Source organism: Geotrypetes seraphini, chromosome 7, assembly GCF_902459505.1.
Source record: "Geotrypetes seraphini chromosome 7, aGeoSer1.1, whole genome shotgun sequence".
Lineage (NCBI taxonomy): Eukaryota > Metazoa > Chordata > Amphibia > Gymnophiona > Dermophiidae > Geotrypetes > Geotrypetes seraphini.
In genome coordinates this window covers 147,137,072-147,162,641 of record NC_047090.1, presented here as the reverse complement: position 1 = coordinate 147,162,641, position 25,570 = coordinate 147,137,072, and the positions used below count along the sequence as shown (strand labels likewise).

Here is a 25,570-nt window from a genome sequence, read left to right as displayed (position 1 = left end):
TTTACATACCATACCACAGGTACTTACTTTATAACCTGGGCAATGGAGGGTTAAGTGACTTGCCCAGAGGTCCAAAGAGATGCTATGGAAACTGAATCTGGTTCCTCTGGTTCTCAGGAAACTGCATTAATCATTAGGTTAATGCCTTTGCTAGTCTACCAGAAAACCCTGAGGAAAAAATTGTAAGGGGATGGGGAGACATTTTTGGAGAGGTACTGCACTGCTTCACAACATTTACCTTTTTTTAACCCAAGGCAGAGGCTGTACATACTTGTAATTGTGACAACTAGGGCTCAGCAACGATCATGCACTGTCATCAGTGGCCATGTCTAGTTATCAGCCACATCATATGACCCAATTTTACCAACGTTAAGTAGTTATCATGGTAGAGAAGACACAGGGACACGCACCCGTGTTAACAAATTTTGTCCCCATGTCACATCTCTCAAACTTGAGACATGGTATCAATATGTAAAAAATTAAACTACATCTAAGACAATTGGAATCTAAATTCAGTGCTTATAAAAACTACAGAAGCTGCTTTTGGATTTAAATGAATTACTGTTACACGACATTTGCAACATTGTTCTATCAAGTGCCCAGCTTAACAAGCATCTTACTGTTACTGCAACAGATTCATCCATCATTGTTGGCATCAAGAAGCATTTCCAACATTTGATAGATACTTATTTTGGTTCTCTTCTACACCCATTGGACAATCCAATTTCTTTCCCAGATGATGTAAAAAAATAGGCAACTGAATCTTTGGGAAGGTTGTGCAAAACCAGATTGAAATGGAAGGCTCTATTTGTGATTTATAAAAAGTTATACAGAATATTGCACCTTTTAATACTTTAATAAAAAGGTTTTAAATATAAAGTCATGTGTTTGAGACTTGTGCAAATAAGGACAGAATCTGTGGGGGATGAAGCCAAGCTTTGGGCTCCTTTACAAAGCTGCACTAGCGTTTTTAGCGCACACACTAGCTGAAAAATTATGGCCTGCTTAAAAGGAGGTGGTAGCGGCTAGCGCATGCGGCAATTTAGAGCACATGCTATTCTGCACGTTAAGGCCCTAACACACCTTTGTAAAAAGGAGCCCTTTGTCTCCAGTCATTCTCATTTTACTGTGCTGGATAGTTTTTAAATGCATGGCAGCTTTTTAGCAATTTGTCCTAGCTATCATGCAGTAAAACCCACAGTAGGTATTTTAACTCTTTTATTAAAATACAAGAATTAATAATTGTAAAATGTACAGTATTATGGAGCAATACATCAGATTGCACTGTGTATCATCACTTTAAAACTGATAATGTTCTTTTTTATTTTGCAGTTTTAGGATTATTTATGATTAGAGCTTCAGATTCTAGGGAATTTATATAAGCTGTAAATTTTATGTTCAAGCTAAGGCAATTAGATACCTTTGGGACAGTCTTTAAAACCTGTCTAAATGTGTTTTTCATATAGAAAAAAAAAATTTAGTAGTTCCATTTATCATATGTAAAATATTATAAAACAGACTTGTTATCTCACTCTCCCTTTCTCTGTTCTCAAGAGTCCAAAAGTTGGCAATTACTTAACAAGCAGCAAACATGAACAGTTGTGGGTAATTATAATCAAGGTCGACGTGTACCACAACATTAAAACATATCTTTTCCCATGTGTGCAATCGCTTCACTTGTGTCATTGTTATCTTATTCACAGAAGATATATGGAGTAAGAGGATCCTAAGAGTGAGGAAAGCTACAGGAAATAGGAAAACATTAAAGAGAAAGCTATAAAAGAGGGGAGCATAGTCTCTAAGCCTACCCACTACATAAAGTGTGTTCAAACACTTAAGTTAAAGCGGAAATGGCAATAAGGGTGGTTATGGGAAGCCCCGGGAAAAAGAAGGGGGGGGGGGAAGAGTGAGAAGGAGAAAGGGGCAACATAATTAATTACACAGTATAGAACCAAACCTAAAACAAGCTCAGTTGAAATGAGCAAGATACTACTGCTAAACCAGACTGATAAAACACATATGCTTTTAACTTACGCTTCCGAGCAAAGGAGCAGATTCATTCTGCTGGGCAGACACAATAGTGCCCGTGGTCCTCGTTATTGACGCTGCGCCGTCATGACATGCATAACGACAGCTACCGAAACATTCAATGCAAACTAGCGAGCTTTCTGTCAGGCACTTCTACACCTTCTCCCGCCGTTATCCCCAAGAAACAAAAACTTCTAACTAAACCACCCGATACTTCCTGTTTTTTGCACTGCGGAATTAGCACGTGAACATAGAAAACCCCGACACCCGGCAACCGCCGGTCTCAGATTGATGACGAAAGCACAGGGCTCGACCATTCTGGTCCTCGTTTACTGGTACTTCACCCATTCTCATTGTATTTACCCCCATGCGTCTTTATTCCTTGGGAAGGTAAGTGGGGTGAGTGAGAACTTAAAAAGTCGTCTTTTCGGGCTTCAGTTTGTCGGAATAGCTTAGCCAAACCTACAGGCACTACCCTCTTGACCGCGTTCGTTAGCCTACTCCCTGCCAGCTCAGCGACACGCGCTGAACTTCGCGGCCCAAGCGCTACCCGTCTCGTGAACTTTGCCCTGGCTCTTCCTTTCGAGCTTTGTAATTAATCGGAGCGTTGGAGCAGGAGCTTCTGCTGCCTACACATGCAGCCATTTCGAAGAAGCAACCTGTAATTACTATTCTTTTTTCTTCTTTCAGTGTAATAGGCCATGTGATTGCTTTCCTTCCTGCTCCACCCTGACCTGACATTCCCCTTCCCCTGTGGGTCCAGCATCTTTTTTTGCTACCTGTAGCCTTCCCAAAGCAGCGGTGGTGGCAGCTGGCCAGCAGAGGCAGCACTAGGAACAGGCTGCTGTGGCCAGCCCCACCAGGGCCTTTGCTCTGCTGCATTGTCTGTGATATAACTTCCTGTAGACAGACAATATGGTAGAGGAAAGGTCTTGGCAGGGCTGGCTGCAAACAACTGATTCCTAGCGCTTTGGCTGCTGCTTTGGAAGGGTCATGGCTAGGAAAAGAAGATAGCGGATCCGAGAGGGGTCAGATCACGGGAGGTTGGGGTAGGGAGGTGTGATGAAAGAGGCCAGACTACAGGGGAGGGGGGGGGGGGGGGTGAGAGAGGGTAGACCAACAGAGGGGGAAGAGAGTGTGTGTGTGTGAGAGGAGAGGCCAGACAAGTGAAGAAGGGGGGGCTAGACCACAGGGGTGTTGTGTGTGAGTGAGAGAGAGACCAGATCAGCAGAGGGAAAGGGGCTAGAAACCACCAGGGGTGTTTGCGAGAGAGAGATCAGACCTGCAAAGGAGGGGGGGGGAGGACAGGGAGGGGAGATGGCATGGATGATGGGGGGGGGAGGGGAAGAGAGTGAGAGTGATCCAGCCCAGATAAGGCGGTGGGAAGGGAGGAAGAGATTCTTAGCAGGGGGAGAGAGATGCCAGATCATGTGGAGTGGGGAGGAGATTCAGGATGCGAGTGAGAGAGGTACTGATGGTGGGGTGGGAGGGAGAGGGGGAGGGTAGAGGGAATAAGGGTGACCCAGACCAAAAAGGAGGGTGGGAGAGTAGGAAGAAATTCTTGGTCATGGCCATGTGGGGTTTGGGGAAGAGCAATGGGGTGAATATGCCATGGTGATGGAACAACAAGCTAAAGGTTGCTATGGTTGAGGGGAGTTAAGATAGAATGACAGCTAGGAATGTGAGAAGACAGAACGAGAGATTGGGGTACTGCATGTGGGAGAAGACTTTAGGAGCAGACAGAATTATGGTCATGTTGGGATTTAGAGGGAGACAGAACTGCAGTTAGAGTGAAAGAGGGAACTGAGGAGGCTAGACCCTGAGAAAGGAAGGAATTTCAAGCCTTATGTTGGAGAAATTCTATACAAAACACAACAATAAATTTTGTAGAATTTTGAAATGTGCACAAAATTTTCAAACGTTCTGCATTGAATTCCACCAGGAGTGACACATGCAGCACTATATAGGAAAAAGAATGGACAATCTCTTCTAGGAGCTTACTGTTTAGTGTAGACAGATAAGATATACCACAAAAATAAGAGACTTTGAAACTGATAGCAGGTCATGTCTGAGAACATTTGGAATGAAATTGAAAAAGGAGCAACTCTGTGTAAATTAAATCTGATGTAAGGGTTTGTGACATGTTGTAAGGTGTTGCTAATTCTTTATTTAATAAGCCTAGAATATCAAACTAAGCCTGATAAACAGTCCCTAGTTTAGACCATAGATTGATGAATCTGTGGTTAACATTTATTCCCATAGATGCAGAATGGGGAGAAAAGGTTTACACTAGCTTTTACAAAGATGGGGTAGAAATTTCTACCATGGGCCCATAAGGTGAATGCTCTGACGCTCATAGAATTCCTAAGAACTGTGGAGCATTTCAAGTTTATTTAAAATTTCTTACACCGCCCAATCAAGCCTTCTAGGCGGTATACAAAAACGCCAAAACAATGCGCCAAATAAAATACATTTACCTCGCCGGCCCACAGTAGAAACCTCTTCCGCAACTTTGTAGAAGGAGCCCTTAGTAAATCAAGCCCATAAGGTCTTCTACCTGAGCAATGCTTAATGACATAATAAATGAATTCAGATTTTCATAGGTTGAATTATTCTACCTTTAGGTTACAGCTGCGGCATGTCTATGGATCCTGTGTTAATTTGTTGAAGGCTCAGAATTATAGAAGAACTATATCAAACGCCGCATTTCCTCTCCTTGAAGCAGAAGGGACACATAATTTCTGCAAGCTGTCTAGACATTTTATGGTTTTTCGTAGAGACAAGTTCACAACCATGTCAGAAGTAATGGAGGATAAAGGTGACTATGAGCTGTATTCACCAAATCCTGAAGTCCGTGGAATGACTACACTTGACAGGGCTGCATTCAGAAAAGTTATTTCTGTTCCAGTGCTCCAAGTGAAAAAGGAAAAAGTAAATATTGGTATGTTTTTAAAATCTCTAAAACATCGATTGATAAAACGACCAGGCCTGAAACGTGTGCTTCAGGATCAGTCGGATGAAGGCAGTATTCTGGTTCTGTTGGATCCTTGGCAAATATTATCTGGAAACTCATTTGATGAATCAGATCGTACTGTGTTAAAGCAGTTTGAAGTTAGCCCACATGTTTTGCAGCATGATTTAGAGTTAACGTATGAGAATTACAATACTGAGGAAATCTTAAGCGCAGTTTTACCAGAAGGCCAAGCTGTGACCACCGCATTCAGCAGAGTTGGACATATTTGCCATATTAACCTTAGAGACCATCAGCTACCATTCAAAACACTGATTGGTAAGTACTCTGTTAAAACACGTTGTTCAGGACTAACCATGCATACAGTTTTGAGGGAAACTTTATACTGGGGGGGAATAAAACAGGTTCTTTTGAGGTGAAATGTAGCTAAGATATGACATTTTTAATTGCTTACAATCAGGACTGTGGTGTTGGAATCTAGCTTCAAATTAAAAACTTATAAAATGATAATTTTACCATATATTATGTTGTATTTGTAACCTTATTTGTTCAGGATCTTTCTTTACTTGATTTTATATCCCGTCCTCTTAGGAGAGCCTAGAACGGGTTACAAATTTACATACATATTAAAGTGTATTTATACAAGGTGATGGCAAACATGTCTGACAGAGATGGAAAAACATAGTTAACAAAGCATGGTATAACATAGTAACATAACATAGTAGATGACGGCAGATAAAGACCCAAATGGTCCATCTAGTCTGCCCAACCTGAAGCCCTCCCTAGTCCATAAGAACATAAGTATAGCCTTACTGGGTCAGACCAATGGTTCATCAAGTCCAGTAGCCCGTTCTCATGGTGGCCAATCCAAGTCACTAGTACCTGGCTAAAACCCAAGGAGTAGCAACATTCCATGCTATCAATACAGGGCAAGCAGTGACTTCCCCCATATCTTTCTCAATAACAGACTATGGACTTTTCCTCCAGGAACTTGACCAAACCTTTCTTAAAACCAGCTACGCTATCTGCTCTTACCACTTCCTCTGGCAACACGTTCCAGAGTTTAACTATTCTCTGAGTGAAAAAAAATTTCCTCCTATTGGTTTTAAAAGTATTTTATGTTCGAGTGTCCCCTAGTCTTTGTAATTTTTGACAGAGTGAAAAATCAATCCACTTGTACTCATTCTACTCCACTCAGGATTTTGTAGACTTCAATCATATCTCTCCTCAGCCGTCTCTTTTCCAAGCTGAAGAGCCCTAACCATTTTAGTCTTTCCTCATATGAGGAGTTCCATCTCCTTTACCATCTTGGTTGCTCTTCTTTGAACCTTTTCTAGCGCCGCTATATCTTTCTTGAGATCAGGAGACCAGAATTGAACGCAATACTCCAGATGAAGGTCGCACTATGGAGCAATACAGGGGCATTAAGACATTCTTAGTCTTGTTTAACCATCCCTTTTTTAATAATTCCCAGCATCCTGTTTGCTTTTTTGGCCGCCGCCACACATTGAGCAGAAGGTTTCATCGTATTGTCTACAATGATACCCAGATCCTTTTCTTGGGTGCTAATCCCCAAGGTGGACCCTAGCATCCGGTAACTGTGATTCAGGTTATTCGTCTTCCCAATGTGCATCACTTTGCATTTGTCCACATTAAATTTCATCTGCCATTTGGACACCCAGTCTTCCAATTTCCTAAGGTCCGCCTGCAATTTTTCACAATTCACATGCATTTCAACAACTTTGAACAATTTAGTGTTGTCTGCAAATTTAATCACCTCACTTGTTCCAATTTCTAGATTAACCAAACAGCCATATACAGACACAGACCGTGCAAGTCTGCCCAGTACTGGCCTTAACATAGTATGGTGAGACATAGTATGACACGCATTGTTTGACAAAACATAGCATGGCAAACATAGGGGTCCTTTTATTAAGGCGTGCTAAATGCTAAGGCATCCATTATATATATGATTTAATATTCAAAAGTATTTTGTCCAATTAGCAGTGCTGGCATTAGTGGGATTGAAACAAGGCACTTGCATGGGCACCCATGCTAGAAGGGTCCATAAGCCTTCCTACAACTGAAGGCAGCAGCGCTGGGTCTCTGTATGGAAATATGATGGCAGATAAAGGCCAAATGGCCCCATCCAGTCTGCCCATCCACTGTAACCATTATCTCTTCCTCTGAGAACCCATGTGCCTATCCCACACTTTTTTGAATTCAGACAAAGTCTCTTGTTTTCATCACCTCTTCTGGGAAACTGTTCTATGCATCTACCACCCTGAAGTGACATTGCATATTTTAAAGTCATCTGCCTTGACTATATGTTATATGTCACTCACACCCCTATAACGTACAAGTCCAGACCAGTCCACCTGACTACCGGCAACCCCCTTGCACAATGACGTCACTTACTCGAGCTCCCGGAAAGATTCCTTGTTCGCTATGAGGTTGCGAAGGACAGCGTGGAAGAGAGTGCGAGGTCCGATTTGTTCAGTGTCCTGTCCTGCACCATAGGCATCCTGGGCTGCGGTGAAGTTTCAAGCGAGCAAAGGGGAGGCTTCCCTTGCGCCATGACTTTTTTTGCCTCATTAGGCATAGATCAATGACGGAGGGAAGCTTACAACTTGCTTCGGGCCTTCCTCGTTACCGGGTCCTGCCTTTGCGGAAACAGAAAGTAGGCAGGACCCGACAGCGAGGAAGGCCTAAAGCAAGTTGTAAGCTTCTATCCGTCGTTGACCAGTCTCCTGCCTTAGCCCGTAGCAAACTCATGCTTCAGGGCTCTAAAGTGTGTGTGACGGCTTCCCTTCTCTTCTCCCCCCCCCCCTCCCGGACGTAACTTCTGGTTTCGAAGAGAAGGGAAGCCGGCACCCACACCTTAGAGCCCCGAAGCATGAGTTCGCATCTCCAAGCCGGTGAGAGATGCTTTTTTGGGAGGATTTTTTTTATGTTGAGCGGCGGCAGCAGGATTCCCGATAGATGACATCCAGGCGGTCATCTAAATTTGTCCAGCAAATTTGCCGGGCAAGGACATCGTGGACAAAAGTGGAAAAATCTTGGAAGGAGCAGAGACGGAAGAGACCACAGTAGTGATCCACATCAGGACGAATGATGTCAGCAGGAGAGACTACAGAAGAAGCACGCTAATAGAACAGTTCAAGATTCTGGGAAGGAAGCTGAAAATGAGGACTCAGAAGATAACGTTCTCAGAGATCCTACCGGTACCGAGGGCAGATGTGAAAAGGCAGGAGGAACTACAATCAATAAATGCGTGGATGAGGAGATGGTGTGAGGAAGAAGGGTAACACAAAGGAATGCAACGAAAACTGCAGTATCACTAGCCAAAACAAAAACAAACTGCAGGCAATGATGCCTGCCACATATTTTATGCAGTTGAAAATACCACCTTATAACAAACCAAGGGACCTGACACAGTCCGTGTTTCAGAATACACTCCTTCCTCAGAGGTCCATGGTTGCTAAGGTATAAAGTAAACCGCAATAAAAGGTATAAAACAGCCGTCTGTATGGTATCCTTCTCCACTTAGAGTGTGCGACTACTAGTTTTGCGTCGCATACTCTTAAGTGGAGAAGGATACCATACAGACGGCTGTTTTATACCTTTTATTGTGGTTTACTTTATATCTTAGCAACCATGGACCTCTGAGGAAGGAGTGTTCTCCGAAACCGTGTCAGGTCCCTTGGTTTGTTATAAGGTGGTATTTTCAACTGCATAAAATATTTGGTATAATTAACATTGCCTGCATCTGGTACATAAGAGTCTGCAGTTTGTTTTTGTGAGGAAGAAGGGTTCTACTTCGTGAGGAACTGGACAACGTTCTGGTGCAAGAGCAAGCTCTACAGGAGAGATGGACTGCACCTGAGCTCGGCGGAAACTAGACTTCTAGCAAACAACGTCAGGAGAGGAATAGAACAGGCTTTAAACTAAGAAGAAGGGGAAAGCCGACAGTCGACCAAGCGTCGACGATTCGGAAGAAGGTATCCCGTGAAGATACTAAGGGGAAAAAAAAGCTAGGAAGAAACAATGGGCACATTACAGGAGTTGACTAACCCAGAAGAGGAAGTTAGAAGGATTGTAGCACAAGAGAAGAAGCTAAAGACCGAAGTGCAGGGAAAGGAAATGAAGACAAGAGAACACCAGGATCTAAATTGCATATATACTAATGCAAGGAGCCTAAGAAACAAAATGGGGGAATTTGAAGCCATGCATGGCCAATGCAGAGGACATAGACATCATTGGAGTCTCTGAAACATGGTGGAATGAAGAAAACAAATGGGATACAGCACTGCCGGGGTACAAGCTCTATCCCCAGGACAGGTCAGGACAGAAAGGAGGTGTAATAGCCCTATACATAAAAGAAAGCATAAAATTGACAAGAATGGTCACAGCAGAGATGACTAACAAGCTGGAATCACTATGGGTTAAAATACTGGGAAGGAAAGGGCCTGAAATAAAGATGGGCCTATACTACCGTCCACCCGGGCAATCCGGAGATATCGATGAAGAAATGGAAGCCGAGATGAAGCGAGAATGCAAAAGCGGTAACACGGTTATTATGGGAGACTTCAACTATCCTGAGATAGACTGGAGTCTTGGAAGCTCAAAATGCGCTAGAGAGTCAGAATTCCTGGAGGCTACACAAGATTGCTTCATGGAGCAGCTTGTTAGAGAACCAATGAGAGGAAATGCCACTCTGGATCTAATCCTAAATGGGTTAAGGGGACCTGCAAAGGAAGTGGAAGTAGTGGGACCGTTGGGAAACAGCGATCATAATATGATCAAGTTCAAGGTTGAAGTAGGAATACCGAAAGGAAAGAGAACCATAGCGACAACTTTCAACTTCAGGAAAGGAAACTACGAAGCAATGAGGGAAATGGTAAGGAAGAAACTTAGGAACACTTCCAAGAAATGGAAAATGATAGAACGTGTCTGGTCTTTTTTCAAGGACATGGTGAGTGAGGCGCAAAATCTGTATATCCTCAGATTCAGAAAGGGGTGCAAAAAGAGTTGAACAAAAGACCCGGCGTGGATAACTAAAATAGTGAAGGAAGCGATAGGCAATAAGAAAAATTAATTCAGGAAATGGAAAAAGGACAAAACTGAGGGGAACTGGAAAGAGCTGAGGGGAACTGGAAAGAGCACAGGAACTATCAAAAAGAATGTCACCGTGTGGTTCGAAAAGCAAAAGAAAGTATTAAGAGAGGCTAGCCAGGGAAGCACGAAATTTCAAACCGTTCTTTAGATATGTTATAGGGAAGTAGCCGGCTAGGGAGGAAGTGGGACCGCTGGACGATGGAGACAGGAAGGGAGTGGTGAAGGAGGAGAAAGAAGTAGCAAAAGACTTAACATGTTCTTTTCGTCTGTATTTACAAATGAAGACACATCCAACATAACAGAACCTGAGCAAATCTTCAATGGAGATCAAGCAGAAAAATTAACATCCATGGAAGTGAGCCTTGAAGACGTACGCAAGCAGCTAGAAAAATTAAAAACTGACAAATCCCCGGGTCCGGACGGAATCCATCCAAGGGTTCTGAAGGAACTAAAGGAGGAGATAGTGGAACTACTGCAGCAAATTTGCAATCTATCCCTGAAAACAGGCGTGATCCCGGAGGATTGGAAGATAGCCAATGTTACGCCCACCTTTAAAAAGGGATCAAGAGGTGACCCGGGAAACTACAGACCGGTGAGTCTGACCTCGGTTCTGGGGAAAATGGCGGAAGCACTGATAAAAGACAACATTGATGAACATTTTGAAAGAAACAAACTTCTGATAGCCAGCCAGCATGGTTTCTGCAAGGGGAGATCGTGCCTAACAAACTTATTGCACTTCTTTGAAGGAATTAACAAATGGATGGACAGAGGAGACCCCATAGACATCATATATCTAGATTTCCAAAAAGCCTTTGACAAGGTACCCCATGAACACCTACTTCGGAAACTGAAGAACCATGGGATGGAAGGAGACGTACATAGATGGATCAGAAGCTGGTTGGCGGGTAGGAAACAGAGGGTAGGAGTGAAGGGCCACTACTCGGACTGGAGGAATGTCACAAGTGGGGTCCTGCAGGGCTCGGTGCTCGGGCCGCTGCTATTTAATATATTCATAAATGATCTAGAAACAGGGACGAAGTGTAAGATAATAAATTTGCGGACGACACCAAACTATTTAGTGGAGCTCGGACTAAAGAGGACTGCGAAGAATTGCAAAGAGACTTGAACAAACTAGGTGAATGGGCGACGAGATGGCAGATGAAGTTCAACGTTGAGAAATGTAAAGTACTACATGTGGGAAGCAGAAACCCGAGGTACAGCTATACGATGGGAGGGATGTTATTGAAGGAGAGTACCCAAGAAAGGGACTTGGGGGTAATGGTGGACATGACAATGAAGTAGTGACAAGTCAATTACAGTAAACTCATTATCCAGCACACATGGGGATTGATAGATGCTGAATAAATGTAGTTTGTGGTTGCTGGAGAGTTACCATTAAAAATAGGCCTAACTACTGTAATACTGTACCCCATCATCCCCCCCTATAACCCCACTTGTAGGTCCAGCATCTGGTCCTCCCTTCCCACCCTCCTTTCTGTTCTGGGTCGCTTTCTCTACCTTTTTAGGGTTCCAGCATTTATCTATGTCCCACCCCCTGGGTCTGGAATCTCTTACCTGCGGCTTTCCAGTCTCTCCCGAAGCAGCAGCCAGTCAACAGAGGCAGTACTGTAAACAGACTGCTTGTGGTCAGCCCTAGCCCCCACCATTCCTCTGCTACATCAGAAGTGAGCAGCAGAAGAAAGGCCCTGCCAGGGTTGGTGTTGAGCAGCCTGTTTACAATACTGCCTCTGTTGATCGGCTGCCACTGCTTCTTTGGGGGCTGGAGGGAGGGGGGGAAACCGGGGGCTGCCGCTGCTGCTTCTGGAGCTATAGCGAGGAGGGTTGTTGGGACCTGCCGCTGCTGTTTGGGGGTTGGAGGGAGGGGAGTTGTCGAGGGTTACTGCTGCTTTGGGGGCTGGAGGGAGAGAGGGGTTATCAGGTCAGCTACTTAAGGCACCTTAGTGATGCTCTACCAGGCTTTCCCATACCAGATGACAGGTATGTATTGTTTCATTCAGATTTTTGGCACAGTTCAGATTTGGGAAGGGGTTAGTGGTCATCTGGTCAATTTGGGTATCTTTTTGGCACTTAGACACTTTTAAAACAAGTCTAGCTCAGAACATTGTAAGTTCTGTCTAGGACGTCTTGGGAAAGGTTCAATTATTACTGCAAGATATCCAAGTCTAAGCTCACCCAAAGCCTACTCAAGGCCTACCCAGAACACATCTCCAATATCCCCCCCCTTTAGTAAAGCTATCTATTTAAAATGTAAAGCTAGCTATCCTTTTCATAACCTCTAATTTCTTATTAATTCTTTATAATTTCAATTGCTTTCGCCCACTACTTATGAGGAATTTAGGAAACGTCTGAAAACACACCTGTTCCTAAAGTATCTAGACCAGTGGTTCCCAACCCTGTCCTGGAGGAACACCAGGCCAATTGGGTTTTCAGGCTAGCCCTAATGAATATGCATGAAGCAAATTTGCATGCCTATCACTTCCATCATATGCAAATCTCTCTCATGCATATTCATTAGGGCTAGCCTGAAAACCCGATTGGCCTGGTGTTCCTCCAGGACAGGGTTGGGAATCACTGATCTAGACAACTGATCCTCTCTTCTCTCTCCCCTCTATAGTGATTAACTTGTTCTATTGATCACTCTCTCCTCAAAAATGGATTTCCTGTCCTATTAACCCTCTTTCTTCCTCCCCTCTTAAAGTCAATCAATTTGTACCTTTGCTTAATCTTTGTAAACCGCATAGAACTTCACGGTATTGCGGTATATAAGCTGTTATTATTATTATTATTATATCCTTCCCTCATTTATTGAATTACCTGTAAACCGTGCTGAGTTCTCTCTTTATGGAGATGATGAGGTATACAAACTTAAGGTTTAGTTTAGTTTAGTTTGCAAGACGTACATAAAAAATGGTTTCAAAAATTGGCACTTGGACGTTTTGGTGAGAAAAACATCCAAGTGCTAATTGATGCTGGGTTTTTTTTTGACATTTTAGAGTTTTGACAATGCCCCTAATGGTGTCTTAACTCCTCAGTACATGAATACAGTGGTGCCTCACACAACGAACTTAATCCGTTCCAGGAGCAAGTTTGTTATGTGAAACGTTCGTTGTGTGAAACGCGTTTTCCCATAAGAATACATGTAAAACAAAATAATTCGTTCTGCAGCCCTGTTTTCCCATAAGAATACATGTAAAACAAAATAATTCGTTCTGCAGCCCTACATTTCCCTCCCTCCACCTCACCTTATATGCAGAGTTTGCCAGCTTTCTTTTTCACCCAGCCGCACGCTTTCAAAAAGCTGTGCACGCGCAGCTGCTGAAGTTGATCAATGTTCTCCTCTCCTGCAACTTCCGGTTTCCGGTTGCGTCAGAGGAGAAGATTGAACAACAGAGCATGCGCGCATGTGCTGCTCTTTGAAAGTGTGTGGCTGGCCGAAAAAGAAAGCCGGAAAACTCGGCATCTAAGGTAAGGTGGAGGGAGATGATGGAACACTGCATTCAGACAGGAGAGTGCTGCTGTTCCCGGCTCACATTAGGAAGCGGCGAGAGTAGTTCCACCCCCCCCCGGGCCCCTCGGGCGACTTCGTTGTGTGAAACGAAGTTCGTTATAGGGAGGAAGACAAAAAGTTCGTTATGCGCAGCGTTCGCTGTACGAGGCGTCCGTTATGCGAGGCACCACTGTACTCTAATATGTAGAGACCATTGGTTAGTCAACACTACAGTTTATATGATGCACTGTATTGCAATTCCCAGTCCAAAGGAAATTATTTCTAAAAGATACAACTCTCTTCTCTTATAAGGCTGCTTCTGCTTGGCCAACTTTGCCAATTCAATTACGATCTATAATTAACTTTAATGGTTTTCAAAAGTGCTTTGAAAAGTTAACCTTTGTATTTAACAATAGGATAATACCAGGAGAGAGGGGAGATATGATAGAGATGTTTAAATGCCTATGTAATGTAATACGCATGAGTTGAATCTCTTTCATTTGAAAGGAAACTCTGCAATGAGAGGGCATAGGATGAAGTTAAGAGGTGATAGGCTCCGGAGTAATCTAAGGAAATCCTTTTTTACAGAAAGGGTGGTAGAACAGTCTCCCAGAAGAGGTGGTGGAGACAGAGACTGTGTCTGAATTCAAAAGGGCCTGGGATAGATACGTGGGATCTCTCGGAGAGAAAGAGATAATGGTTACTGCGGATGAGCAGACTAGATGGGCCAGTTGGCCTTTATCTGCCATCATGTTTCTATATCAGATTAATTAATTTAATGTACATCCTAGATCTACTAATCTAGTGTCTTTGTATGTTATCTGCTATGAACTAATTGTTGGCAATAGCAGAATATAAATGATTTAATTGTAACTTAACCAGCTTTTTTAGTGGAATTGACATGCTTCATAATTAGTCATTAATCATCTTCTCGCCTTTGTGGAAAAGTCTGATGTTTTAAGATAAATGCTTCAAATTTAAGTTACCTGTGTTTATTGGTTTTTTTTGTGTTTTAATTTCAGGTCAAGTTATAATTGATAAGAACCGTGGCATCACGTCAGTTGTGAATAAAATCAACATAATTGATAGTGCATACAGAAACTTTCAGATGGAAGTGCTTGCAGGAGAGAACAATATGGTTGCAAAGGTAGGAACATTCTCTGTAATAGTTGAAGGTAGCATTTCAGCATAAGCAGCCCACAAGTCAGCTATATTTACCCAATCTCTGCTTATCATATATACTTGAATATAAACCCATCCAAATATAAACCGAGGTAACTCCCCCCCCCGAAAGGGGCTAACCACTGGACTAGGTAGGCCTGGGGAGAAGCATGCAATGGGTCCATGTCTGTTTTATCATTCCCTCTTTGTCTGTTTTATTTAGAACAGGGGTGTCAAAGTCCCTCCTCGAGGGTCGCAATCCAGTTGGGTTTCCAGGATTTCCCCAATGAATATCCATGAGATCTATTAGCATACAATGAACGCAGTGCAAGCAAATAGATCTCATGCATATTCATTGAGGAAATCCTGAAACCCCGACTGGATTACGGCCCTCGAGGAGGGCCTTTGATACCGGGAATGCGCTTCCGGAGGTTGTGATAGGACAGAGTACGCTCCGGGGTTTCAAGGAAGGACTGGATAAATTCCTGAAAGATACGGGGACTGAGGGATACAGATAGGGATAAATATAGGTTAGGAAAGGGTATAGATAGAAGGATAAAGGGGATCAAAGGGTTAGACAAGGATCAACTTACAGGTCATGGACCTGATGGGCCGCCGCGGGAGCGGACTGCTGGGCGCGATGGACCTTTTGGTTTGACCCAGCGGAGGCAATTTCTTATGTTCTTATGATTTAGAGCGTAAGCTTTATTGAGCAGGGATTGTTTGTTTCTTACATGTTTAAAAAAACAGTGCTGTGTTCATCTAGCAGCACTACAGAGTAGTAGGAGTAGGGGACTCAAATATAAACTGGGGAGAGTGTGGCGCAGTGGTTAAAGCTATAGCCTCAGCACCCTGGGGTTGTGGGTTCAAACCCACGCTGCTCCTTGTGACCCTGGGCAAGTCACTTAATCCCCCCAATGCCCCAGGTACATTAGATGGATTGTGAGCCCACCAGGCCAAACAGGGAAAAATGCTTGAGTACCTGAATAAATTAATGTAAACAGTTCTGAGCTCTCCTGGTAGAACAGTATAGAAAATTGAATAAATAAATAAATTTTTTGGCCCAAAAATCTAGATTTATATTGGAGTTTATCTAGTATGTGATACTTTGCACAGGTATTTTTGTAAACTCAGTAAGAATGATTTTACGAAGTGTATTAGAAGCAAAGCATGTAACAAAGATATCTTCCTAGACAACAAAAAAGGTTTTACACCACATTAACAGAAAGGTAGAAGCAGCTACTAGAACATTAAAATCGCTATAATAGTATCCAGCTGCTATTACAAGCTAAAAGTTCTTCAATCCATTAAATATATAGAAAGAGAGCTTGGTGGCCTGAGAGCCTAAAAATGTAAATAAAATATATAGTCCTTACTCTCAACATCTCTAAATATCTGTGTCTGATATTGATAATTAAAATAAATAGTCCTCCCTTAGAAACCGACCCAGCTTAGAACGAGTTCCAGCACTCCAGATAAGCCACTGATTGCCAGCTAGTGGCACCCGTCTTACGTTGCCTTTCCCAGACCGCCATCTGGGACATACTAGCTCTCCATTGTTGAAACGTAGGACACACACTCCCCACCCAGTGTTGCAAAATTAGCTTCTTAACGAGCCCTAGAGCCACCAGCACAAAGCGTTGCAGAGGCGCACTAATACCAGCCTCAGTTAGGGGGCCCGTGACACCAAGCAGCAGAGTCTTATACGACCATTCCAGGGAGCGCCCCAAAACATCCTCCATCTCTCGAAGTACACGCACCCACAGCGATCCCACCAAAGAGCATTCCAAAAAGTGATGCACCAGCGTCCCCTTAAGAGCAGTTTTCTAAGGTTTCTAAGGATGCAAGGGGGTGGGGGTGGGTGGATTTGGGGAGATGGGAGGGAGGGAGGTCTGTTTTCTTGCTGTTCTGTTTAAAAATTGAAAATTGTGGACTTTCATGAGAGAGCTTTGTTTAATTGTTTGATCTCTTGCCTGGCTGTATTGCCTATCTGATTATTGTTTTTATAGTGTTATTTCCCTTTTGGCTTGGTTGCTGATTGTATCTCTTGTGATTGGTTCCTACAATAAAAATATATTCAAAAAAAAAAATAAATAGTCCTCCCATGTTTGACAATGGATGAGGCACAAGTACCTGCCAAGAGCTGTGTAAAAAGATTTATCCCTATTAAAGCCCTGGAGAGGACTCTACTGTATAGCTTGATTATGGGCTAGATGCACTAAAGTCAGTGATCATCGCTAAACCTGTTTCACAGCTTTAGCAACAATCGCTTTTACCAACCGGATGCACAAAACGACTCACCACATGATTTTCCCCTCGATCGCCCATTTTCTAATCCAGCCATGTAAAGTAGCCAAGTGATTGATGCACTAACCGCTTGGCTTTGCAAAAAAACAAAACAAAACAGGGGTTTTAGCTGTTGGAGAAAACTGACAGGAGTCTTAGGTGTCTGAGCCAATCGGGGCCTTAGGCTCCTCCCCGTGCATCACATGGTACACCAGGGAAGGGAAGGCCTGTCATTTTCTATGGGTGGGCCTCGCAACTGGAGGGACCATGCTTCCCTCTAACTCACAACGTCTACTAAAGGTACAGGGGGGGGATTGGAGAGTGGGGGGGTGGTTCCAGGAAGCATCCATTGGCAGGAGGGAGTGGGCATCCCTCCTGCTTTTTTTTTTTTTTTTCCTTCAGGAGGAAGGGGAGAAGGTAGGGGATGGTTGGGGGGGGGGGCATTGGTGGTATGGGGGGTCCAGGACCAGATGGGGGCATGGTGCAGGGGTATTTGGCCAGGCAGGAAGGAGTAGGCATCCCCCCTGCCATTTTTGCTGCCATGTGTGTGGGGGGGCGCATCGTTGGGGAGGGCTATCAGTGCGGGGGACTTTTTTCTTTTTTGTTTAATGGGGCAGATTGTGCGTATGTAACACATGCACAACATCTGTGCAATTAGGGCTGTGCATGTGTGTCAGTTGCTCACTGAGTGATTGATCTGTCGGGTTTGTATGCATATCATTTGCATGCAAACTTGGTAGCGCATCGATCACTCCTCCACAATCGGCCAGAGAATCAGCAAAGAGCAATCCAGTCAGTATTACCGACTGACGTTAGTACATCTAGCCCTTTAAGTTTTATAAAAGTTAAGTCCTTTTTTCCAAGGCTGTTCAACTTCTGTAATGAAGTGTTAGAGGGGGGGGGGGGTGATAGTTTCACAATTATTAGTCATCCTGAAAGAGGACAATGCCCTGAAAAGGTTTGGCTTCTGCTGGCCAATTTTGCTACTTACCTTAGACATCGAGGAAATAGCCTAAATAATTATTGTCTGTCATTTAGATACAGAGAACAAATTGGAATTGTTAAGGGTTGACAGCGGTCAGATAATGCTGCAATTTTTACTGTGAAAGGTAGAATTTAAAGTACAATAAATCAAATTAAATATCATATAAATCACATATAATTGGAAGGATTGGAGAAGATTAAATTACAACTTTTGGTGGAACTCTCTATGCCATATCTATAAAATGGAAAGATTTATTGCATTACAAAAGGGTTATTTCAAGAAATTTCAGGATGTATGGAAACCATTAACAAAATATTGTACGGAGTAGCTGAGTTTGTTTCCCTTAATTTTATTAGTATTAATTGGGTAGGGTGGGGATATTTTATTAATACATATTTATATTATACTGGATTATATGCTAGGGAGAGAGGGAAGGGGGAGTGATAAGATTTTAAGTAATGTGCAAATGATAGTTTGTAAGTGATATATTTATTGTTAATGTGATTGAATATATGTAACACTTAATGTAATCTTAAAAATGAATAAAGAATATTTAAAAAAAAAAAAATCAAATTAAAAATAACAGCAGGAGAGCAGTGACTTTGCTAGGAGGATTAAAGCTCAAATGCTGGCGCTTTCCTTAGATGGGCAGATAGAAGGCAGTTCAATGAACATGGACACTTATTTGCATAAGCAAGGTATTTATAGTTAGGTGTGAGTACTTATGCCAGCTGTAAGAATGTAGATGCCTATGCGTGACTTAGAGTATTTTATAAGTTATGTATGGAAGCGAGTCCTATCACGCTTTGCCTGTGTAAGAGATGCACATATTTATAGAATAATCTGGAACCAGTAATTTATGTAGTTGTATAACCAACCCACTCAGCTAGATCGTATAAACCAACAATAACTAGGTTGATATGTCAATATTCCAAGAGACTTAATCGAAATACCTCAGCCCCACCACTCCACCGCAATAATAATTTCTAAAGCGGGAGATTTACGTGGTGCTTCATCATTGGTAAATCGTCTCGAATCGCCGTGATTGTATTCATTTAAATATTTTTTTATATATTATTTTAGTTTTTCACTTTAATTTTTTACTTATCAATAAATAGAAAGTTGTAAAAGTGTATAAGATTGTATACTTAACATCTACACAAAGCTAAACCTGGGAGTCCGACCCGACATGTTTCGCACTACATGTGCTGTCTCAAGGGTCTCCCGAGGTCGCCGCAGTCATCCGACTCGCAAGTATGAAGTCTGTGAAACTGTGGATCTTCTGGATCTTTCACAGACTTCATACTTGCGAGTCGGATGACTGCGGCGACCTCGGGAGACCCTTGAGACAGCACATGTAGTGCGAAACATGTCGGGTCGGACTCCCAGGTTTAGCTGTGTGTAGATGTTAAGTATACAATCTTATACACTTTTACAACTTTCTATTTATTGATAAGTAAAAAATTAAAGTGAAAAACTAAAATAATATATAAAAAATATTTAAATGAATACAATCACGGCGATTCGAGACGATTTACCAATGATGAAGCACCACGTAAATCTCCCGCTTTAGAAATTATTATTGCGGTGGAGTGGTGGGGCTGAGGTATTTCGATTAAGTCTCTTGGAATATTGACATATCAACCTAGTTATTGTTGGTTTATACGATCATATTTATAGAATAGCACTTATGGTAGGTAGATATTTGCCATGTAAATGCATATTTGGTGCATAAATGTTGTCACCCACTTTATAGAATTACCCCCATAGTCACATTAGTAACTAACCCCTAAATGTTTTTCTGTTTTAATCTAATCTTTGAATTTTTTTTAAATATCGATTCATCCTAACAGGAGGGCTCGACGCAGTTAACAAAATATTAATAAAATTATACAGATTAGAACAAAAACTACCGTATATCTTTTAGGCCAGAATTTTATCTTTTATGACTGATTATTTGAAAAAGAAGGATCTATTGCTATTATAAAACAGGATAATCATTGCTTCAGAGGGTCAGCTAGTTATCTGATGACATTGGCTATCTAAAAAACAAGCCTGAGCTTTGTATTCTAACTAGGTACAAAAGGATTTTAACCAGTAAGCTCGGTAGAGGTAATCTATAAGCTACACACTGATTAGTATGAAAAGCTGGACACTTTGACTTATGTATGTATAAACATTTTACAGGTTAAAGAAAACAACATCAGATATGAGTTTGATTTTTCCAAAGTATACTGGAATTCTCGTCTTAGCACAGAACATGAACGAATTGTTGGACTGCTAAAGCCAAGTGACATTCTGTTTGATGTCTTTGCCGGGGTTGGGCCTTTTGCCATACCTGCTGCTAAAAAAAAATGCACAGTGTTTGCCAATGACCTTAATCCAGAGTCTTACAAATGGCTGTTGCACAATTGCAAATTAAATAAAGTAGACAAGAAAATTCAGATATTCAACATGGATGGTAGGGAATTTCTGATGGGAACAGTGAAAGAAGAGTTAACCAAGCACCTGGCACATTCGTCTAATGAGGAAGAAAAGGCCCTGCATATTGTCATGAATTTACCTGCCATGGCTGTTGAATTTCTGGATGCTTTGAAACAACTTTTGACTGAAGCCCCTGGCAGCAGTGCCATCCTTCCTACTGTGCACTGTTACAGCTTTTCCAAAACCGACAATCCTGCAGCAGATGTGAGGCACAGGGTAGAAGCTGTCCTAGGAGCCTCTTTAGAAGGACATTGCTCTGTTCACTGGGTGAGGAACGTTGCACCGTATAAAGAACTGATGTGTCTTAGCTTTCAGGTCCCAGCCAATGTGCTGTATAGGAATTATGCAACAAGTCAAGGTAAGTCTGCAAGAATTTTTAAAGTGCCGGGCTTTATAGCAGCTAGCTTTTGACTTTGTTTCAGCAGTATAAGCTGTCACGCATTAAACTTCAATTCAGCTTTCTTTAAAGGAAGCGGCAAGTTTTGCCCTATAATCGTAATTCAATAAGAAAAGTGCATGCAAAGCTCACCAGGGTAGAGAATGACACAGGGACAAATTTTTCCCCGTGAGTTCCTTTCCTGTCCCTGCCCCATTCCCTCAAGCTCTATCCTCATCTGCATAAGCCTTAAACACTTTAAAATTATAAGTGTTCGAGGCTTGTGCGTTTACGGCAGAGCTTATAGCAATGGACAGGGGACAGCGACAAAACTCATGGGGATGGGACAGAGAAATTGAGTTCCTGTGGGGATGGGGACAAATTTGTCCCCATGTCATTCTCTACACCAGGGAGAGAGAAATTACCTTCATATAATACACGTAAACTGCTTTGGTTGTAATAAAAAGGCAGTACGGTGGTACCTCGGTTGCAAAACGAGCAAAACATTCGCAATATTGGTGCCTCGCAAACCGAGCTTACCTCGATGTACGAGCGCCTCCCCCCTGCGATACGGCACCCCCCGTGCGATACGGCACCCCCCCCCCCTGCCGCAATCCAACATCCTCCTTACCCATCACCCACCCGAACGCATCACTTACCCCCCATCTGGCATCCGGCACCGGCACCAAGGCACAGAACATGCTGGTGCCGGTGCCCGAAGATCTCTCGTCCTTTTTGCTGGGCCTTGAGCATCTGCGCATGCTCAAGGCCTTAGTTCCTGCTCTCTCCGAGATATATTTGTGTATGCATGCCTGAGAAGGGAGGTGAGAAACAGTGTGACAGGAGGAATTCTCTAACTTCTATATATCAAAGTTTCTGTGCTGTAGGTGCTAGAACCCCCTTACCATAAAAATGCATTGGGATATTTCTGGGGAGATTTCATTTTCTGGAACCTCTGGTCTAATCTGGCCCATTTTCAAACTGTCTTTCCTTGTTTGTCTATTCCCCATTCCAAATTTAGTCCCATTCAGTTAAGTTTTGGGGGGTTATTTTAACCTTAGAAACACACGGGGTTTTTGACCTCTTATGTATAATTTCTTTCCAGCATTCTTTTGTGTTGGAAAGTATATGAGCAAATAAAAACAAGAACTGAAATGTTCAAGTTCTGAAAGATTCCCAACACACACAGCCTCTTTTACTAAAATGCGATAGCGATTTTTAGTGCTGAATGCCCCGTGCTGCTCCCGACGCTCATAGGAACTCTGCGCGTCGGGAGCAGCGCAGGGCATTCAGTGCGGCTCCCTATGCTAAAAACCACTATCACGATGCTAAGTCCTACAAGTTAATAATGGGCTTTTAAATTGCAGTACCAGTCTGAATAATCAAAATATAATCTTGCTTGTTTCTTGGACCACCTGCTTCTACTTTTAGCATTTCATATGCATGCATGCAAACACCTTCACACGCCTTTCTTTCAACATTTACTTTCAAGTTGTTAATTACAGTAATTGTGTTCAATTGGCATTTTCTATATATCCCCTTGATGCCAGCACAGACTCTGTCCTTCACTGGTTTCCAATTACAGGGGTGGAGAGAGGGAAAGAAAAGTGGAAGCTATTAAAAACTGGAAGCACTAATGTGACAGCATGTACGTCCCATCACAGGGAGCCTAAGCCCAGGAAAAGGAAAACAGAATGCTTAAAGAGAGGTCAGAAGAAAAGATGACCTAGGTTTGAGTAGTAACAATGCATTTGCATTTTAATTTGCAAAGAACAGAAAGACTTCATCATAAAACAAAATGACCCTATAGTTTAGGCCCAGAAAAGGGGGAAGGGGACAGGGCCCACAAAAAGTGGCTATGAAGTTCCTTTAAGCCCAGAAAAGGAAATAGCTCGGCTGACCTAGGCTCTTACCCCATCAAAAGGGGTAGGCATTAAAGAACCCCTACGCTAGGAACCCAATTAGGGCAAAGCTACACTGGCTCAAGTCTAAGCCCCCGGTAAGCCAGAGTGACCAGATTCACCCACACGTCCACAACTAATCTCAACTGAAGAATAATGTTTTGTTCTTACCTCACTAAGGGATTCTATTACTAAAGCTTAGCATTCTCTAACCGGTGTCAGTCACGTCAGAGGGAAGGCTTCTGAGTCAGTTATGGGCTGTGTGTAGGAGCCACTGCCCGTGACTTTGCAAAGAAAAACAAGTGCGGCTGGAAGGCAGCAGGAGGAGGGAGCAGGCCAGGACACAGGTACATACCCACAGGAGGGGGCACGAATTTGGGAGGGAGATGGGCACATTCGGATACAGGACAAGCAGAACCTCTGTTCGTAATCTGAGGACTGCTTGTATTTTAGTGATACAGTCAAACCTCGTTTGCGAGTAACCCGGTTTGCGAGTGTTTTGCAAGACGAGCAAAACACTCAGCAAACTTTTGACTCGCAAACCGAGTGTTGACTCGATTTGCGAGCCCCCCCCCCCCCCCCGATAACCGGCATCGCTCCCCCCCCGCTTACAAAGGCCCCCTTGCTCCAACCGCCCCCCCCCCTCCTCGCGCGAACCGGCCCTCCCGCCCAAACAACTTAAACCCCCCCCCCCATCTAGCGCAGGCACAGATCGTGTGCCTAGAAGATCTTCCGGCTTCTGCCTGCCTGCCTTGAGCATGCATCTGCGCATGCTCAAGGACTTCTAATTCTCCCTCTCGCCGAGAGGGAGAATTAGAAGTCCTTGAGCATGCGCAGATGCATGCTCAAGGCAGGCAGGCAGAAGCCGGAAGATCTTCTAGGCACACGATCTGTGCCTGAGCTAGACGGGGGGGGGAGGGGGGATGGTAAGTTTAAGTTGTTCAGGCGGGGGAGCCGGCTCGCATGGGGGGTGCCGTTTGGAGCGAGGGGGCTTTTGCGAGCTGGGGGGGAGCGATGCCGGTTATCGGGGGGGGGGGGGTAGGAACGAATCAAAGCGAGTTTCCATTATTTTCTATGGGGAAACTCGCTTTGATAAACGAGCATTTTGGATTACGAGCATGCTCCTGGAACGGAATATGCTCGTAATCCAAGGTACCACTGTAATTATCCCAGATATAAGCTAGTTGTTAGCTTAGCAAATTATGGGCATTTAGCTGGAAACCAAATACTATGCTTCAATCACCGAAGCTGTGAACTGTGTGTAACAAAAGTTTTCTGAATTTGTTTTTCCAGAGCATTCTGATGAACCACTACCGAAACGTCCTCGAACACTTGAAGAGTTTTCTGCAGAGAAAAACTGACTGAATAGATTCATTGTATTTCAATGATTTGTTTTATTTTGTATATAGTGTTATTTGCAGTGAATGGAAAGAAATCAATATAGAATTGTATGAGTAGGGGGAAGACAATAAGAACTCTAAGGATGAGAATGTTCTTTAGAGAATCTTCACTTAGAATGTGCAGAGACGGCTAAGAAAGTCGCACTGTTAAGAAAACAAATTACACCTTTGCCTTAAGGAATGGGTACTTCATCTGAGAAGAGGTGTGGCACTCTCAGCAGCCTTGGCTTTTGTTATTACTATTGTTGGTAATTACCAAAATTGTATAAAATTTGCTTTAATTCCTTATGGTTTTCAAATCAGTTTTTCACTGAAGGATTAACCTTATCATTAATTCCACAATCTACCTCATCTTCTTTGCTTTATTTTTTTTGAGCCCCCACCCGAGCCCACACAGACGAGTGCTGCCCCACCTGCACGCCGCGCATGACACGCACAACGCTGATGATTGACGCTGTGCACGTCACACGCAACGTGCAGGCGGGACGGCACCTGGCCGCGCAGGCCCAGACAGAGGCTCTCCAACCTGTGGAAGGCACCTGACGTGGAAGGCTGGCCGGAAGACAGAAGAGGAATCCCCCGAAGCAGTGCTTCCTGGGCTGTAAGTGCTTGTTTATCAGGGCAGTGTTTGGTTTGTGAGTCAAAAGTTTGCTGAGTGTTTTGCTCGTCTTGCAAAACACTTGCAAACCGGGTTACTCGCAAACCGAGGTTCCACTGTATTTGATTTATTGCAGTTTGTTCCTCCTTTCACTGCAAAAATTGCAGTAAGGTGAATTACAAATAAAATACATGATAGCAATACTCTTAAAATAAAACAGTATAATTAGAAAAAAATATAAAGTCTCCCTCGTAACAATTGTGTTATCATAAACTTTTATAAACAGCTCTGCCTTCAGTAATTTAGAAAAATGGAGATAATTAGTTTTCTCCCTCAGATAACTGGGCAAACTTTTCCATAAATAAGGACCAATGTAGGAAAAATCCTATTTCCTAGTTGATGCAAGTCTAATCACAGATAAAGTAAGGAGCTGTAGCAAATCTTTTAAGAAGATTGTAGAGCCCTATGCTTTGTTAAGGAAGATCTGTAGTAGCATCTATAAAGCACAGAATCTGAAATTGTAGCCTCATTTCTACAGGTGGTAAAGGAATTTTAAGATGGAACAGTGTTTTTTTTCTAAAATTATATTTACATACTTTGAGAACAGATTGATTTTTGATTTGAATTTCAAACTATAAAACAGAACTTAGTTAGTAGTCAATTTTTTTTCTGTATAATTTATTATGTATCTTACAAAAACCACAGTATGGAGAAGAAAAACTCAAAGAAAAGGCAACATGATATTTACTGTTTT

The 25,570-nt window shown here is 42.9% G+C and overlaps 2 protein-coding genes across 5 annotated transcripts in view; one reads left to right on the top strand and one right to left on the bottom strand.

The window, feature by feature from the left end:
• SLC38A6 (solute carrier family 38 member 6) overlaps positions 1-2,181 on the bottom strand; it is a gene marked incomplete at its 5' end in the record, with an annotated part of 45,157 nt that extends 42,976 nt beyond the window's left edge. The window contains one exon of the mRNA XM_033953265.1: positions 2,035-2,181. Coding sequence (XP_033809156.1) covers positions 2,035-2,181 — 147 coding nt within the window. The remainder of the gene's footprint in view (positions 1-2,034) is intronic.
• TRMT5 (tRNA methyltransferase 5) lies at positions 2,179-24,504 on the top strand. Of its 4 annotated transcripts, none has more exons than XM_033951302.1 (5): positions 2,179-2,363; positions 4,653-5,317; positions 14,648-14,772; positions 20,245-20,899; positions 24,112-24,504. In XM_033951302.1, the coding sequence occupies exons 1-5, from the start codon at positions 2,320-2,322 to the stop codon at positions 24,177-24,179; spliced, it is 1,557 nt and encodes a 518-aa protein (XP_033807193.1). In that variant the 5' UTR covers positions 2,179-2,319; the 3' UTR covers positions 24,180-24,504. The 4 variants fall into 4 exon arrangements, with proteins under 4 accessions (XP_033807193.1, XP_033807195.1, XP_033807197.1 ...); XM_033951304.1 differs by having other exon boundaries at positions 2,179-2,418; XM_033951306.1 differs by having other exon boundaries at positions 2,179-2,427.
• The last annotated feature ends 1,066 nt before the right edge of the window (positions 24,505-25,570 follow it).

Coding starts and splice junctions, on each gene's coding strand:
- TRMT5 (XM_033951302.1), top strand. CDS start 2,320: ATGACGAAAGCACAGGGCTCGACCATTCTGGTCCTCGTTTACTG. Junction 2,364..4,652: donor ATTCTGGTCCTCGTTTACTG/GTACTTCACCCA, acceptor TTCTACCTTTAG/GTTACAGCTGCGGCATGTCT. Junction 5,318..14,647: donor ACCATTCAAAACACTGATTG/GTAAGTACTCTG, acceptor TTTTAATTTCAG/GTCAAGTTATAATTGATAAG.